The sequence below is a fragment of the Plecotus auritus genome, assembly GCF_963455305.1.
Source record: "Plecotus auritus genome assembly, chromosome: 1".
Lineage (NCBI taxonomy): Eukaryota > Metazoa > Chordata > Mammalia > Chiroptera > Vespertilionidae > Plecotus > Plecotus auritus.
The window spans coordinates 24,728,700-24,745,137 of record NC_137770.1 but is presented as its reverse complement, the minus strand read 5'-3'; the positions used below and the strand labels follow the sequence as shown (position 1 = coordinate 24,745,137).

At 52.0% G+C, this 16,438-nt stretch overlaps 1 protein-coding gene across 2 annotated transcripts in view; it reads left to right on the top strand.

The window, feature by feature from the left end:
* The window catches only part of ESRRB (estrogen related receptor beta), a 108,494-nt gene that overhangs the window by 43,302 nt on the left and 48,754 nt on the right, over window positions 1–16,438 (top strand). For both annotated transcript variants that reach the window (XM_080679320.1, XM_080679321.1), the window contains exon 2: window positions 11,041–11,450. In XM_080679320.1, coding sequence (XP_080535446.1) covers window positions 11,054–11,450 — 397 coding nt within the window. In that variant the 5' untranslated portion in view covers window positions 11,041–11,053. The remainder of the gene's footprint in view (window positions 1–11,040; window positions 11,451–16,438) is intronic.

The following is a 16,438-nucleotide window of genomic DNA, read 5'->3' as shown; positions in this document are numbered from 1 at the left end:
GAACCCAGGCGGCCTGGGCCCAGAGGCTGCGTTAGTGAGCAGGCATCGTGCCTGGCCCCTCCTGTCCTGGTTCTAGAGGGCAGGGAGCAACCGTGTGCGCTTTTCACTTAGACAGTCGCGGTGCTGGCTCTGTGTTTCCAACCTCACTTTCCACAGGTTTTCATAAATCACATTGATTCTTGTGTTCAAGTATCCTTTTTAACATTTTGAAACCAGGTGTGGCTTTTTGTGTGTGTGTGTGTTTTGTGTGTGTGTGTTTTTTTCCGCTAAGGGGGTCCTCAGACTCTAGCCTCTAGAAATTGCTTCCAAACACATTCCATGGTTTTGGGTGCTTAAAAAAAAGGGCACAACAGGAAGAAAACCCCATACATCTTTTGTAAAGTCTTTAAACCAGGATTAGCCAGATTCAGTGGGAACTGGTGGCGAGGTCGATCCTTTAGGTCCTTCGGTGGGGATGTGGGACTCGGCCTCTGGGCTCTGCTCCTTCAGCACTGGCTGACCCCCTTGCTCGGACGCTGGTCCTGTCCTGTGGTTCAGTCCGTGACTGTCACATCCTGAGCAGGTGTTGGCCTTGGGGACTCATATCCCACCCAACTCTCAGGCCTCCTCATTCATTTGTTCAGGTATTTACTGAGCACCTATTGTGTGCCTGGAAATGTTCCAGACCATGGAGAACAGAGGAAAGGAAAGCAGACACGGTCCTGCCCACATCTCATGTACAAAGGTGAAAGCATAATGTCAAGAAACAGCCCTGAGGCCCGTGTGGCTGGCACAGAGCAACGGGGAAGGGGGGGGGGGGCGGGGGGGCGGGCAGAGGATAGCATCACAGAGGTGGTGGAGCCAGACCCCAGGGCCTCCCCAGCTGAGGTAAGGATTCCTGACTTCCGGGAGTGTGATGGGAAGCCCCAGACTGTTTTGCGCAGAAGGAGTGTTGTGACGTAGTTCTCTTTGCTTTGTAAACCACTGCAGCACCTTCTGGCTGTGTGACCCCTGCCAAGAGAGTTAGACCCTCTGAGCCTCAGTTTCCTAACCTACAAAATGGGGGAAATGTTGAAGTACCTACTTCAACAGGTTGTTGCAGGGAGTCAGTGACTGACTGCGTGTCGTTCTGTGCCCAGCATAGAGAAAGGCCTCTCTCAGCACACTGTCCTCAGCATTACAGAGTCAGAAGCAGGTTCCCGGGTGGCTGCAGCGCCAGGCTCCCACCTTGTCCACCGAGTTATGATTCTTGGTCATGTGCCCGGTTGCCCATTAGCACAAAGACCGGAAAATTGAGTCAGGAAGAGCTTCCTGTGTCATCTCTCCTGTGCATAGGCCACACAGTCAGGGTCACTGCCATGGCCAGGCGGTGGGAACACACATGGGGAAGTGGCAATAAGACCCACCCACAGCACACATGAAAGAGACTCCGGGATGTGATCACACAAGGAGCAGAGTGGAAGTTGACAGTGTGAGCCAAGGGCCTTAAACACCGATTCCATCTCGGGTTGCATCAACAGAAGTGTAGTGTCTAATGAGGGAGGTGTCAGCACAGTCTGTGCTGGTCAGAACTCTCCTCAAGAGCTGTGCTCAGTGCTTATGCTCTTTAGGAGGAACAGACAGAGCAGATGGATTCTTCTCAAAGGAGGGAACATGTTGATCCTGGTGCAGAGAGGGCTTACTAGGGAGCAGGAGCATCTTCACCAATCTAGAGGGCGCAGAATTGTTCTGTGGGTCCTGAGGGGGAGAGCTGTATAAATTATACTGGAAGCTCCAGAGGGAAGAAATATTTGGGGTCTTGACAAAAGCTTCTTCTTCTTTTTTTTTTTTTTTTAACAATCTGAGTGGCCTAACGATGGAAAAGCTGCCTCCTGAATTAGTGATCTCCCTATCGCTGGGGTCTTCTCCAAAGGCAGGCGGCCAGCTGGCCATGGGGACACACCAGAAGCCCTTTGGTCTTGGTGCCTCTGGCTGGAAGAGGGCCCTGCCTGCCTCCCCTGGTCTCAGCTGTTCCTCCCACACAGCACTTTCCCCGTGTGCCTCCCTCCGTCTCTTTCTTCAGGCCTCTGCTTCCATGTCCCCCTCAGAGAGGCCTTCTCTGGACACTCCTTCACCTGTCGTCTGTCCCCTTCCTTAGCACTCCTCACTAACTGAATCTACACTGAGTGGCCAGATTGTTATGATCTCTGAATGCATAATAATCTGGCCACTCAGTGTATATCCTATATAATAAAAGGCTAATATGCAAATTGTCCCCTTGACCAGGAGTTCGACCAGAAGGCAGGCCAGCCAACTGCCCATGTTCCCTCCCCCTGGCCAGGCTGGCTGGACCGCACCCATGCACGAATTCATGCACCGGGCCTCATATATATATATATATATATATTGAGTGGCCAGATTATTATGCATTCAGAGATCATAATAATCTGGCCACTCAGTATACACTATTTGGTTGTTTGGGTACCACTAGCTATTATTACACACAACCCCAGTATTTCAGTGGCTTAACACAGCAGAAGTAAATTTACATCTTGCCCACTCAACATTCTGGTGAGGGTGTTCAGGGGCCTGGGCTCCTTCCAATTTGTGGCTTTGCCATCCCCCGGGGCCTTGGAGCTGGAGCCTTTGCCCAGATCCTGTATGGCCTGCAGAATGGAGAAAGAGAAGGAGATGGGGAGTAGGGTGCAGGAGTGAGTGCCATTAGAGATTTTTATGGGCCAGAAAGGGGGCGTGGCTTATATCACTTTGACGACATTCTATTGGCCAGGACCAGTTATTGGGCAGGGCTAACAGAAAGGGAAACTGGGAAATGTAGTATTTCTAATGTCTAGGAAGAAAATGAAATTGCTTTTGGTGAACTCATAACAGTCTCACCCATACTTTTCATATTTCATTGAATCTGTGATATCATCTATTGCTAAAGACACTATTATTTTTGGAACCACAAATTAAATCAAACTATGGCATGCTTTTTAAAAAAATATATTTTATTTATTTTTTTACAGAGAAGAAGGGAGAGGGATAGAGAGTTAGAAACATTGAGCTGCCTCCTGCATACTCCCTACTGGGGATGTGCCCGCAACCAAGGTACATGCCCTTGACCGGAATCGAACCTGGGACCCTTGAGTCCACAGGCCGATGCTCTATCCATTGAGCCAAACCAGTTAGGGTTTTGGCATGCTTTTGATTCAAGATACATTCTGATTATAAGATGTTAAAATGTGAAAAAATAGTATAGCTTAGAGTCAGTGAAATATGGAATTGTCACTCCTTGAGGGCAGGAACAGAATAGTACCTGCCACACAGCAGATATTCAAGAACTGACAATGAAAGGAGAAGGGAAGAAGGGAGGGCATAAATGAATGCGATGGTGTGTGAGTGGTTCTTTTGGTTACGTATCAGGACCCCTTGTGTGAGCCATGGTGTCAGGGAGTCAGGCTCTTCTCACTCACTCGAGCAGAGGTGCTGCGGGGCTTGTGAGCACCTGCCAACAGTGAGTAAGGCTTGCTCCCAGGACTCTGCCCCTGGCCAGCCCTTCTCTGCTGCCAGCTTCCACATTCTTCTCCCTCGCTGCACATTGGTGTGAAGTATGACCTTGCTCACGCTCGAGCTGTCCATCTTACTGCTCTGTCCCTAGAGAGGCAGACCTGACACCTCAGATATCCTGGGAAAGCTACAATAGCCCTGCTGGGGTCTGGTGCACACCCCTGGGTCGATCAGCTGGGCCAGTGGGGATGGAGATCTGTAAGAATAAGAATGTGGCGATTTCTGTAGGAGCTGTGTGTGTGTGTGTGTGTGTGTGTGTGTGTGTGTGTGTGTGTGTGAGAGAGAGAGAGAGAGAGAGAGATAAGGAAAGAGAGAGAGAGAGAGGGAGAGAGAGAGAGAGAGAGAGAGAGAGAGAGAGAGAGAGAATGCTGGAGTAGGATTTCACCTCCTAGGAGAGGAGCTAGTTAATTCTAATAGTTGGTCCTAATATAGTGCCCAAATGAGGAGTCTCTTTGCCCAAAAAGGGACTTTCTCGATGGAAGTCCCAGCATGCAAAGAGGAATACAAATGTATGATTAAATGGGCAGCTAGGTAGACGTATGGATGAATGATGGAAGGAGAGGGAGTAAGACAGTCTTGTTTGCTATGGGATTGAATTTTTAGAGACTGAATGGAAGCCATCTCCTCATTACCAAAAAAAGGGCTGCTAGGAACTGCTAACTGCCAACATTTATTTATTGAGTGCTTCCTGTATGCCAAGCACTGTTCCAAGTTCGTTTCTGTATTGACTCACTAATCACTCTATGAGATGAATATGGTAACTATCACCCCCATTTTACAGATGAGGAAACTGAGGCACCGAAAGGTTAAATAACTTTCAGGGTCAGAACTGGAATTCAAACTCAGTCAGTCCAGCTGCAACCACTAAGCTCCAAGGCCCAGCAGCACAGCTACTGTGAGGATTCCATGCCATGTGGAAACGGCCGAATCGGATCAATGACAGTAGGTGGGATTCTTATGCCATATCAGTGCTTGGTATAGGGTGAGCATAAGAACAGATTCAAGAAGAGTTAAGATAATTTACAGATGTCAGCTCTCCAATAGCTACGGAAGGAAAGAATGCTAGAAGTGTGTTTGGGGCATATTCTGAGTGTGCGATGCTGTCCTTCCTCCCAACCTACCCTCTGTGGTGGTCAGAGCCCAGAGTTGGTTGAGTGGGCTACAGTGAGAGCCACCAAGTACCTGTGGGTCCTGCATAAAGGCCCTGAGAGGACCAAGGTCCCCCCAGGGGGTGGGGGGTTGAGGAGGTCTTCTGATTTGCGTGGAGCGGAGCCAGGGTCTGACCCACTGTGGCCGTCCATCGTGGGCCCTCCCGCTGTCCCGAGGCAGGCACTCCACGTCCAGTTATCTCATCCTCCTTTGGAGAGCCTCTCTCTTCTCATTATGATGGATGCAGCCTGGAAAATCATGGATAAAAAGCCCCGATTGAAAGGCACTAATTACCCATCATTATTTTCCATGCCGTAATTTGTGTGGAACGAGATTTCAATCAGTTGTCTGGGATCAGCCTGGTTTTGACTAATCCTTCTAACGACAAGATGCTTAATTACAGATGTTTGCCTGAGCTCCAGCGCACAGCGGGGGGGAGGCAGGTTGTCACTGAAGCCAGTTTGCTATTGGGGCGTTTGGCAGCCCCAGGTCCCGGAGGGCCTCCCAAGAGGAAAAGAGGAAGAGAGTGTTGGGAAAGTCTTACTGAGGAGACCAGGTAATAGAACCACCACGAGATGTGGCGATGGAGGCGGGCAGGTGGGCCGCCTGAGTCAGCTCATTCTCCAGGGCAGCTCACCAGCTCCCTGTGTCTCTAAGCCCCAACCAGCCTGGCTCTCTAGTCAGCAGCTTTGGGTGAGTCACAACTTCTCGGGGCGTTAGCCCCCTCATCTGAAAGTCTCCAGGTCAGGCAGGAGATTCTCTGAGGACTTAGGTTCACGCCTCCAGCTGCGCTGCTGTGTCTGTCCAGAGAAATGGGTCTACTCTTGCAAGATACACATATGCAAGATTTCAACCACACGGTAGTGACAAAACCCCCTTCATTACAATAGGTGATTCAGAGTACTCAGGGGGAAAGTCAGTTTGAAACATCAGTGAGGAGAGAGAATCATTCATCGGCTACCTACTGCACACTCCACACTGGAGATCAAGCCCACAACCTGGGCATGTGCCCTGACTGGGAATCGAACCTTGACCTCCTGGTTCATGGTTCGATGCTCAACCACTAAGCCACACCCGCCGGGCTCATTTATTCTCTTAATTTGCCTAACCAACCACTTTCCCTCCCGGCAAATGGCAAGTCCTTATGGAAATAGCTATTCTAGATCTGGGGACTTGGTTGAGGGAAGAGCTTTGCTGGGTTTGGCCACAGGCCTCCAGGTGCTGGCTTTTTTGGAAGGGGTTTCCTGGGAGAACCACAACAGCAGCCAATGCCCTGAGTGCTTACCGGCCCCAGCTCTCTCTGTACCTTTTGCCTGCATTAGCTCATGCTCACCCAGACCAACCCCAGGAAGGAGGTGTTGTGTTTGAGCCCATTTTACAGATGTGGACCCTGAGGCCCAGAGAGGGTGACCTATTTACTCAAAGGGAACAGCTACCATGTCATAGAACTGGCTGGTTTGATGCCACAGTGCAGGCTCATAACCGGTAAGGAGCTCAGCTGCTTGTTGCTGTTCTTACAGGGGCAGCCCCAGCGAAAAAGAGGGCTCTGAGGGCCCCTCTGCATGTGGTGGGGGGACACTACCCCTTAGAGGAGAGCAGGCCAGACACGGGCCAGTCATCCCTCTTTTCTCCAGAAGCTTCTCTCCCGCTGTCTGCTTAGAAGTTCATGGTTGTCTGGTGGTGACCGCCTGGGATGTCTCTTCCTCTGGGACCCTGGGAGACTCTCAGCAGTTTGGGTTTCACTCAGATCTTCCAAGAGTCTGAGGCCTCTGCATTAGGAAAATCTTCAACCCACGTTGCTGCGCAGCAGAGCCAGACAGCCCCGCAGTCAGCTCAGGCACCCCTGGAGCTCAGGCCGCTCTGGGTCCAGGGCCCCGCACTGTCATGAGGAGGGCCAGGGCCAGGGCCAGGGCAGGGTGGGGTGGGGCGGGAGGAGGCCCCATCCTATCAGAGGCGGTGGAATCGAGGCCAGCGCTATGTCCCCTTCCGAGGAGGATTGCAGGGAAAGCGATGCCTGGAGCGGTTTCGACCATGGACCGCTGCTCTTCCAGAGGCTGCTGAGATGTGGCATCTGTCCCCTGCTCATGGAGTCAATAGCCATCGACCCAGCTGGGAACTGGGTCTCAGCCAACCGGGGATGATGGGCCCAACATGACTCCCCTCCCCTGAGCGAGTGTCAGCCACCTCCCCCAAGTCCTGAGGCTACACTCTTCCTGCAGCCACACCCTCCTGGGCCTGCCACCAGGCCCCACCCCTGAAGTCTTCCCTGACCCAGCCCCCTTCCTTCCCTTCTCTTGCTCTTTTTCCTCCCGAACCTCAGCCTCCACCCCCTGGAAGCCACCACACTCAGACCTCTCTGGTTCTCCCACATCCACGATTTCTTTCTTTTTTTTTTAATTTGGGAAAATGGGGGGCCAGGCGGGAGTCAACCTCTAGTGGGAAGACTACTCTTTGCTTTGGCCTTGCCATCCCTTTTATTCAGGTTTGGGATACATCCATTGCCCTTAGGCCCACGTCCACGATTTCTGACATCACTCCCCTGTATCCTGAAACAGCCGCATCCATTTGCCCAACCCTCAGTTCCTGTACCCTCTTCCCTCCTCTTCCCTCATACATCTAAGTCAGTGGTTCTCAACTGGGGTAACTTTGCACACACACATGCCCCCTGAAACATTTGGTAATGTGTGGAGGTTTCAGTGGTCAGATCTGAATGAATGGAGCAAGACTGGTGGGGCACCGCAGGTCCCCCCCTCCCCCCCACCCCCCTACCCCCCGTCGGTGTTGTATCCTCCCTGCCCTTCCTGGAGCTCTGCACATTTGTGTTTGTTTAGTGTCTGTCCTTCCATGGGAGTGTCTGAGGTCGAGGAGTGTGCCTATCCTGTTCCCATTATCTGGCTAGCACTTAGCACACAGTAGGTGCCTGAAATACAGGTTGACTGTCTCTGGAAAAGACATTCTAGTGGAGCCAAAAGAATGATCACAAATATGAGAACGTTGCAAGAATGAAATCGTTAGCCTGGCTGGTATGGCTCAGTGGTTCTGTGTTGACCTATGAACCAGAAGGTCATGGTTCGATTTCTAGTCAGGGCACGTGCCCAGTTTGCGGGCTTGATCCCCAGTAGGGGGCGTGCAGGAGGCAGCCGATGGATGATTAACTCTCATCATTGATGTTTCTATCTCTCTCTCCTCCCTTCTCTCTGAAATCAATAAAAACATATCTTTAAAAAAAATAAAAAAGAATGAAATCATTAGAATCCCCCCCTTGGCTGGGACTCAAACATCAAATTGGCACAGCTTTCCTTGCCAACTCTGGCTGGTCAAGTTTGCTTCCTTCTCAGCCCCAGGGTCTCTGATGTGGGTCTGCAGGCAGGGTCTTTACAGGGCCTGTATCAGCTGCACCGCCCACTGCAGAAGCTTTGTGCCCTTCTGAACCAAGAAAGAGAGGGTCAGGCCCGACTTGCGGCCAGCATGGCTCAGTGGATGAGCGTTGACCTATGAACCAGGAGGTCATGGTTCAATTCCCAGTCAGGGCACATGCCCAGGGGTTGCAGTCTCGATCCCCAGTGGAGGGCGTGCAGGAGGCAGCCGATCAATTATTCTCTCTCATCACTGATGTTTCTCTCTCTTCCTCTCTCTCTCTCTCTCTCTCTCTCTCTCTCTCTCTCTCTCTCTCTCTCTCTCCTCTCTCTCTCTCCCCTCTCCTCCTCCTTTCTTTCTGAAATCAATAAAAACAAAACAACATTAAAAAAGAAAGAGAGGGGCAGGAGGGGAAACGAAGGCTTAGGGGACTGCGGCCCTGGGTCACCTTCAGGGCTGTCTGAGCCAGGAGGCTGGGGACGAGCGTGGGGACACTATGGCTGCTGTCCGCTGGGAGCACCTGCAGGGCTCTCCGTCTCCCCTCAGGCACATGCTTCTTGTACATCCCCAGGACAGTTCTGAGGCAGGTGGCACATAATTCATGCTCACTAAGTAGTAGTTGCCATAATTACTGTTTACGTCAAGTGTATCTCCTGGATCTCTGGGTCTCTAGGGGAGGGCAGGTGGAGGGCTAGGGTGGGAGCTGCCTCACCCAGCAGGGTTTGTAACGGTGGGCCTGGGATGTTCCCGTGCATGGCAGAGCCTACAGCGGTGGGCAGGAGGGGGTGAGAAAGGAAAGGGCACCTGGTCGGCTCTCCCTGCCTGCCCTGTGCAAGGGCCTTGTGGGAAGGGACCCAAAGGTGCGCTTGTGTTTGCTCGGGCAGGTTTTCTGCCTGGTTATACACCCTGCCAGGCTGATGGTGTTTCCTGAAGACAAATCGGGACCCGCTGGTGGTGGAGGGGAAGCAGGCGGCTGTGGGGAGCCCAGGGCACCAGCCAGGGATGGGTAAGGACCCGGAGGAGACCCTCAGCGGGGGCACCCTCTGCCCATGTAAGGGAAACCTGGGGCCTGTAGGCGAGGGGCTTCAAGGACTTGAGGACTCAATGGTTATTTGGAATAAACCAGGGAGCCCCTGTTTTCAAACACTACACTACATGTTTGAAAATAATAATAATAAACCTCTTAAGAGTGGGAACCTTTTATCTTTGTACCTGCAGCACCCAGTTTCTGTTTAGAACTGTCTCTAGGGCAGTGGTCGGCAAACTCATTAGTCAACAGCCAAATATCAACAGTACAATGATTGAAATTTCGAGAGCCTAATTTTTTAAACTTAAACTTCTTCTAACACCACTGCTTCAAAATAGACTCGCCCAGGCCATGGTATTTTGTGGAAGAGCCACACTCAAGGGCCCAAAGAGCCGCATGTGGCTCGCGAGCCGCAGTTTGCCGACCACGGCTCTAGGGCAATGGATTCCCTATCTCCAGACATCTTCAAGTTAACACACCTGCCTGGGACAGCCCCTTGGCAGGTGTGTTAACTCTGAACTCATTAGTGAGTGGGGACAATGAAGGCCCCTCCCCATCAGGAGATAGCACTTGGTGATGTGGGTGTGTGGCCAACCTCGTGTTGTGGGGGTGGGCTCTGTGGGGTGAGAAGGCGGCCCCTTCCCCAGGGGGTAACCAGCCCCTTCCCTAGTAGGCTGCTCAGAAAATAGGGGCTCCCTCTGAGCAACACTGGAGGTAGGACTGTGGCTGCCCCCCCCCCCCCCCAGTGGGCCCTCCTGCACTGAGACCCTCCCTCCCAACCTGGAGCCATCTTGCCACTCATGGGCTGTACTGCTGACCTCTCCAGCCCTTTACCATCCTCAGGACCTCTCCTTCTTCCCTGCCACCTGCTCCTCGGGCATCAGCCTTGGCCTCCTCTTTTCCTCGACATGGCCAGGCCAGGCCAGGGCCAGCTGGACCCTGCAGCCTCCTGATTCCAGATCCTGCCTGGCCCTGAGGGCCTGAGCATGGGCTGCAGCTGAGCTTCCCTAAATGCACGCCATCTCCCGGCTGTGAGCTTTTCCAGCCCATTCAGAGGCCCCTCCTCTCATCCTGGGAGCTGGGCTGCGGGAGGGTCACACCTGCCGGCCCTCACCCCCCAGCAGGGTGCTCATCCCCCACAGGGTCTCAGAGGAGGGGCTTTCCTTATGGGAAACCGGATGCTTCCTAATGTTCCTGTCACGTTGGTAATGCTCCCCTGAGTCCACGGGTGAGGCAGGGGCACTTAAGCGTTGAAATTTAAAGTTAAAAACTGCTGAGGATGCTTGCAGTTGGGGTTGGAAGGTTCTCTTTTACTGCCTGATGGAAGCGCAGTGTCCGGGGGGGAGGGGCTGGGCGGGAGCCTGTCTGCTCCGGGTGCCAGGCAGGGCAATGGGAGAGGGGCCAGGAGCCACCCTCCCGTGTGCCCTGGGCCAGAGGCAAAGCCCAGAGGGCAGCCAGTCTAGCTGGGACCTTTGCCACAAGCCCTGCCTCTTGGCCTGGTCGGGGGTCTGGTTCCAATCCTGGTGATGGTGGTGGGCCGGGGAAGCTCCAAGCTTGGACTTACCTGAAGCACCAGTGGGATTGGGCAAGATGGGTTCCCAAGGGGGTGTCTGGTCCCGGGCCTGACATGCCCACACTTTCGAGTGTAGCCACCATGTTTTATTCTTGTTCAGAAAGTTTGGCCAAGTTGTTACCTTTTTTGGTCACCCTCAAGCCAGCAGTTTGCCAAGGACTGGGTGCCTAACCTGAAGCTAATTGATTAAACATAGTTTTTTTTTTTTTTTCTTCAGAAGGTTCTAGGGATTGGGAGTGTCATGATGGAAACTTGCTCTAGGCTGTGTGGTTTCAGGTCCAATTGACCTTCTCCAATTTTATCTCCCTGAAGCCTTCGCATAGAGCCCCTCCCAGCCGCCCCACCCACGGTGCCCCGAGCCCGGAGCTAATTCCTGGGGCCGTGTCACACCTCCCGCCTCTGTCCACAGGCTGCTGAACAGAATGTCCGCGGACGACCGTCACTTGAGCTCCAGCTGCGGCTCCTTCATTAAGACCGAGCCGTCCAGCCCGTCCTCGGGCATCGATGCCCTCAGCCACCACAGCCCCAGCGGCTCCTCGGACGCCAGCGGCGGCTTTGGCCTGGCCCTGGGCCCCCAAGCCAACGGTCTGGACTCCCCGCCCATGTTTGTAGGCGCCGGGCTGGGAGGCACCCCGTGTCGCAAGAGCTACGAGGACTGTGGCAGCGTCATCATGGAGGACCAGGCCATCAAGTGCGAGTTCATGCTGAACTCCATCCCCAAGCGCCTGTGCCTCGTGTGTGGGGACATTGCCTCCGGCTACCATTACGGCGTGGCCTCCTGCGAGGCCTGCAAGGCCTTCTTCAAGAGGACCATCCAAGGTGCGTGGGCGCTGGAGGGGTGCGGGAGGGGTGCCTGGCCTGCGGCCCAACGGGAAGCCTGGGATCCCCCCAGGTCAGGGCTGGGTGCTGGGAGCAGAGGTTTGGGGGTGTTCTTTTCTGTCTTTCGGGTTTCCTCATGCTACGAGTCTGGATAAGGACTCTCCGGGACTGTTGTTGAAACGGCATGCACCCTGAGATGGTGCCCCAGAACCCCCCAAACCCCACACAGTGTCTCACCACAGGTGTGCTTTCACCGGGATGGGGAACATTAAATGTGTGCCCCTCAAAAAAGCTGATTTTGGGGGGGAAATAGCATTTTTTACAGTTGCAGGCCTCTTGAAATATAAAGGGTTTCTCTTTTTTTAATGACACAAGTGAAATATGACTGTTTTCATGTGAAAGGCTCAGACTGGCCGAGCAAGGAGCCGTGCCCCAGTCCGGGCCCCAGCGTGCCCTGTCTTCTAGGCTTTTTTGGTTCATCTGCATATCAGCTGAGTCACGGCGCAGTGGCTGTGGGGAGGCTGCCTCTTTCCATGGGTTCTGGAGCAAACCATTCTGGTGAAGGTGTGCGAGAGCCCTGATGGGTGCCCTCTGCAAAATGATCCCTAGTTCAACTGGGGATGATGATGGGCTGTTATCAAGTTCAAGGCCCAGGCCCAGGCCCAGCACAGAGAGACGGCGGGGCATGTGGGAGCTGAGACTTACTGCACCAGGCCGTGGGTAGCGCAGTTGCTTCATCCACCCCACCTGGTAACTTCTGAGCACTGTTCTAGGTGCTGGTGGCAGGATGGACAAAAAGCCTGGCTCCTGCAGGTCACTGAGATGCGCTGATAACGGGCCACTGGGACAGACACTGAAAGCAGACTGGGGAAAACCAGGGCCCCTGTCCTGTCCTTGGCCCAGATCCCTCGTCCAGGGCGAGGGAGCCCTTCCCCCCACTTCCCCTTTGGAAGAGTCAGGCCGGTCTTCCCTGGGATGAGTCTCCGTTGATTCATTCAACAAGTATTTGTTGATATCTCTTCAGATGACAATCTATTTATTAAACCAATCGAGGACATTAAGCTTGGTCCTGTTTCCAACTCTGCATATGAGTTGAGACTGTGTGGTGTAGTGGCTAGCCACCTGGGCTCCTGGATCAGACCACTCCATTCGTTACCTTACGGCTGAATGCTTTGGGCCTCAGTTCCTCTCTCACCTTCAGTGAGAGGAGAGTGTCCCTACCTCACAGAGAGCTGATAAAAGAGGATTAAGTGAGTTAATATATATCAAGCACTTAGATTATGCACTGGCACCTGGTAAGCACAAAATAAATGTTTACGACGATTATTTTCACTTTTACAGTATCACTGAAGACATACGTTACTATGACAGCAGACATACTAATTTGCTTTACCTTACAGAGCAAGCTTTTATAGTTACATATATTTAAACTATAATTACTTTGACTTAACAGGACTTAAATTATCTTAGCTATTTTAGTTTTAGATAGCGTGTATTTTTTTTTAAATAAAAGGAACTCTTTTTAAAAAATGAATATAGTAAAAATTCAAACAGTGCAAAAGAGTAAAACAGTAAAAAGTAAATTTTGTGAAAACTTTTGACTCTGGTTCCCTGAACCTTCCCCAGAAGGAGCCATGATACGATTTCTTTCAGCAAATACTGACTGGGAGCACTTTCCCATCAGGCCTTGTGCCAGCCTGCAGCACAGTGAATGAATGCATCTGCTCCTTGCCAGCTCTGTACCCCCAAGTCGGAGGGCCCTGGCATCTCTAGATTTGAAAAGCCTTGGCTGGTGGTTCTAAGTCTCCTGCCTCAGCCAGGGTTGAAAACCTCCATTCTGATTGCTAATCGATACCAACAGATATTTGACAAACAAACATGAGGTGTTGAAACCATTTTAAGTTACTGAACTAGCATTTTTTTTCTTCCCAAATCGGGAAGTGATCTTGATATAAGATTGACTCTTTGAGGTCAGTTTTTGAAAAATTGCTTTTTAGGAGACAATTGCATTTTCTCTCTATCATGTTCCTAAGTGGGCTGGAGAGTTCTGGATCAGATGTCCTGAAGGCAGAGGCTGGTGTGGACTCAGAAACCCTGTTACACTCAACAGAGGACAGTGCTGGGAATGTCCTTAGCAAATCAGGAGTCCACAGGAAGGATCCGCAAACAATCTTAATTATTTGCTCCCACGAACAGGATAGCCATCTCTTCCGAGAAGTCAAAGACAAACAGCAGCCTTTGAGTGCAATCAAAACTGAATTGCTCTCCCCTCTTTCTCACGAGAAACAGGTTTCCATCTAGAACAGGGAGAAGTAAACGCCAAGGCTGATGAATCGCTCTGGCTCCTTTCTCAACTCTTTGCCTTTGTTCTAACAAAGATTCTGATTTTGTTGTTTCTGAACATAATGGTTAGAGCATTTCCGTCTGCAGGCAGGCATAGCCCTGGGCAGTTTCCTAAGCAACAACCCAATCAAGAAGGATATTTTAAAAAGCTCAACATCTTGTCATAGAATGATCCATGTACAAATACTCAGAATGCTCGGAAAGCTCTGAAAATCTTGTTGGCTCACACCCACCACCTCCCTTGTAGGTAACTTGAATCTGCTCAATACAGTGGTTAACTAATATGGAAAGAAATTTTGCAGAAGTAAGGCTATCATGATAGATTTAGGGAGACAGGCCTCAGTCATGACTTCTCTACACACTGACTGTGTGCCTGCTTGTGCTAGGTGCTAGCACTGTGGGGGAGGGGGATGTGTGGTAGTGGGGGGTGGGCGGTGGGAAAGGTGGGCAAAATACAGCCTGCGGGCTGGTCACCTGCTTTTGTAAATCAAGTTTATTGGGACCAGCCACACCTGTTGATTTACATATAGTCTTTGATGAGCCAATAAGCCGCATTGAGTAGTTTTGACATAGACCTTCAGGCCACAGAGCCTCAATCATTTACCACCTGGCCCTTCCCAGATAAAAGGTGCACTCCCTTGCAGCACAGCATTGACCTGGGGAGATGCAGTCCCCCACGCCCTCAAGGGCCTTAGAGGTGATGCCTAACAGTGCCTGTGAAGTGTTTATTATAATTCTCCCTGCTATGAAAAGGAGTTTCTTGTCACTGCTGGAGTGGTGGTGACACTCATCCACAGTAGATGAGCTCTGAGAGGGACAAAAAGGGCACCCTCCCAAAGGAACCCAATGGCTCCAAAGGAGCGAACCCCCCACCTGATTGGATTACAGGGGGAGGGGTAAGTGCCCATCAAAAGGATTGATCAGCCCTGGGGGCGTAGACTCAGGTAGACCTGGCTGAGGCACCTCTCCTGGGGAAAGGGAGTCAGCTTGGGGCCAGCCTGCTGTGATCAAACATTCCGGTGGTCTGACCTCGTCAGGTGGTCTGATCTAGTTCCCGGCAGGCCTTCTGCTCTGAGTGAACTTGCTGGCCAGGCCCCTCAGCTTCTCCGTGGACTGGAGTGCGCTGCTGTCTCTGGTTCCTGAATTGGAGCAATGGGAGTCTGCCCCTGGAGATGGAGCCCCTGCCTGTGGCTGGCGTTAAGCCTCTGGACCGTAGGGCTGAGCGCCAAATCTGGCCTGTGAGACCGACCCCACAGCAATGAAAGCCTTTGTAATGGGTGCCGACGTGGTGAGGGGAACATGGAGGAGCCTTTTCTAAGCCCTACTCCTTGGACTCTGTCAGTCTCTCATTCGCAGCAATGACCCTGCCTCCAGAGGGGAACTGCTCAGCTGGTTGCCACCAAACCTATACACTCCCACATCTGCGGTATCTTGCATTCACTATTTGCATAGTTATTTATAGCTACCCATGCACTGCTGGAAGCTGTCTCCTCCCCCAGGCTCAACCCTTCCAGCCTTTGAATCTGTCTCCTCCCTTCTTCCCAGAGACCCTCCTACCATTATCTCCTCTCTTTTTATCTTCTTTGTACTCCCTTCCTTCTCTTTCTGTCCATTAGCATTTAAATACCTCTAGTATCTCCAGTTTAAAAAAATATATATATATATCTCCCCTCAGCCTTCAGTTTCCAGTACCCCCTTCCCTTCCTCCCCTCACTTCTTGTCCCACCTTATAAGTCTCTGCTGATGCACCTAGTATCTCCTCCTGCCACGGATTCAACTGCCTCTGGAATCGTAGCTCTTGCCCTCAACTTCTCCCTGAGTTCTAGCCCTTTAGCATCCAATGAACGTTTCCATGGGATGTCCCAGCGCACCCCAAACGCAACAGGTCCTAATCAGAAGCTAAGTCTCTGCCATCAAGTGTTTCTCCTTGTGTTCCCAGGTCATTACCGACGCACGCTTCCAGTGTTTAAGCCAGAAATGGGTCTTCCCTTTAACTTTGCTTCCTGCAGTTCCCCTCTCACCCCCCACCTCTCCAACCCAACAGCTTCTCCATCCCCCCTGCTTCTGCCCAGGCCACCACCCACTGCCACGGTTTCTGAAATGCTCTCTCAGCTGCCAGGCCCACCCGCCTCCCAGTCTGTCATCTTCAGTGCTTCCGGAGAGACCTTTCTGAACACACATCTGAACACGCCACTTTCCTGTCTTGTTTGGGTGAAATCAAAGCTCCAGCACATGACCGAGGATCCCCTTTGGGATTGCCCCACGCTGACCTTGCGGCCTTAGACTTCGCACATAGTCTTCCAGTCTTCTCTTTGCTCCCTGTCCCAACCTCCAGTCCTTCCTTTTGTCCATTAGATCTTTTGGCATTTCCTCCAGGAAGCCTTCTCGGACTTCCTCTGCTCATTCGACACGTGTAGCGCCCCTCCTGGCTGCTCCTGGGAATCTCCCAGCACCCCGGCAATACCACACTGTACGGTTATTGCAATTTCTTGTCCAAGTGCCCAAGAAGGTTGCATGCTTTTAAGGAACAGCGTTAATATATACCTTGATTTTTCACTGAGCCTCACACCCGCCCACATCCCTGGCACAGAGGAAAGTCTCAATGTGTCTGAGTAGAAGATGATCCCCAAAGTGACCCCCCCATT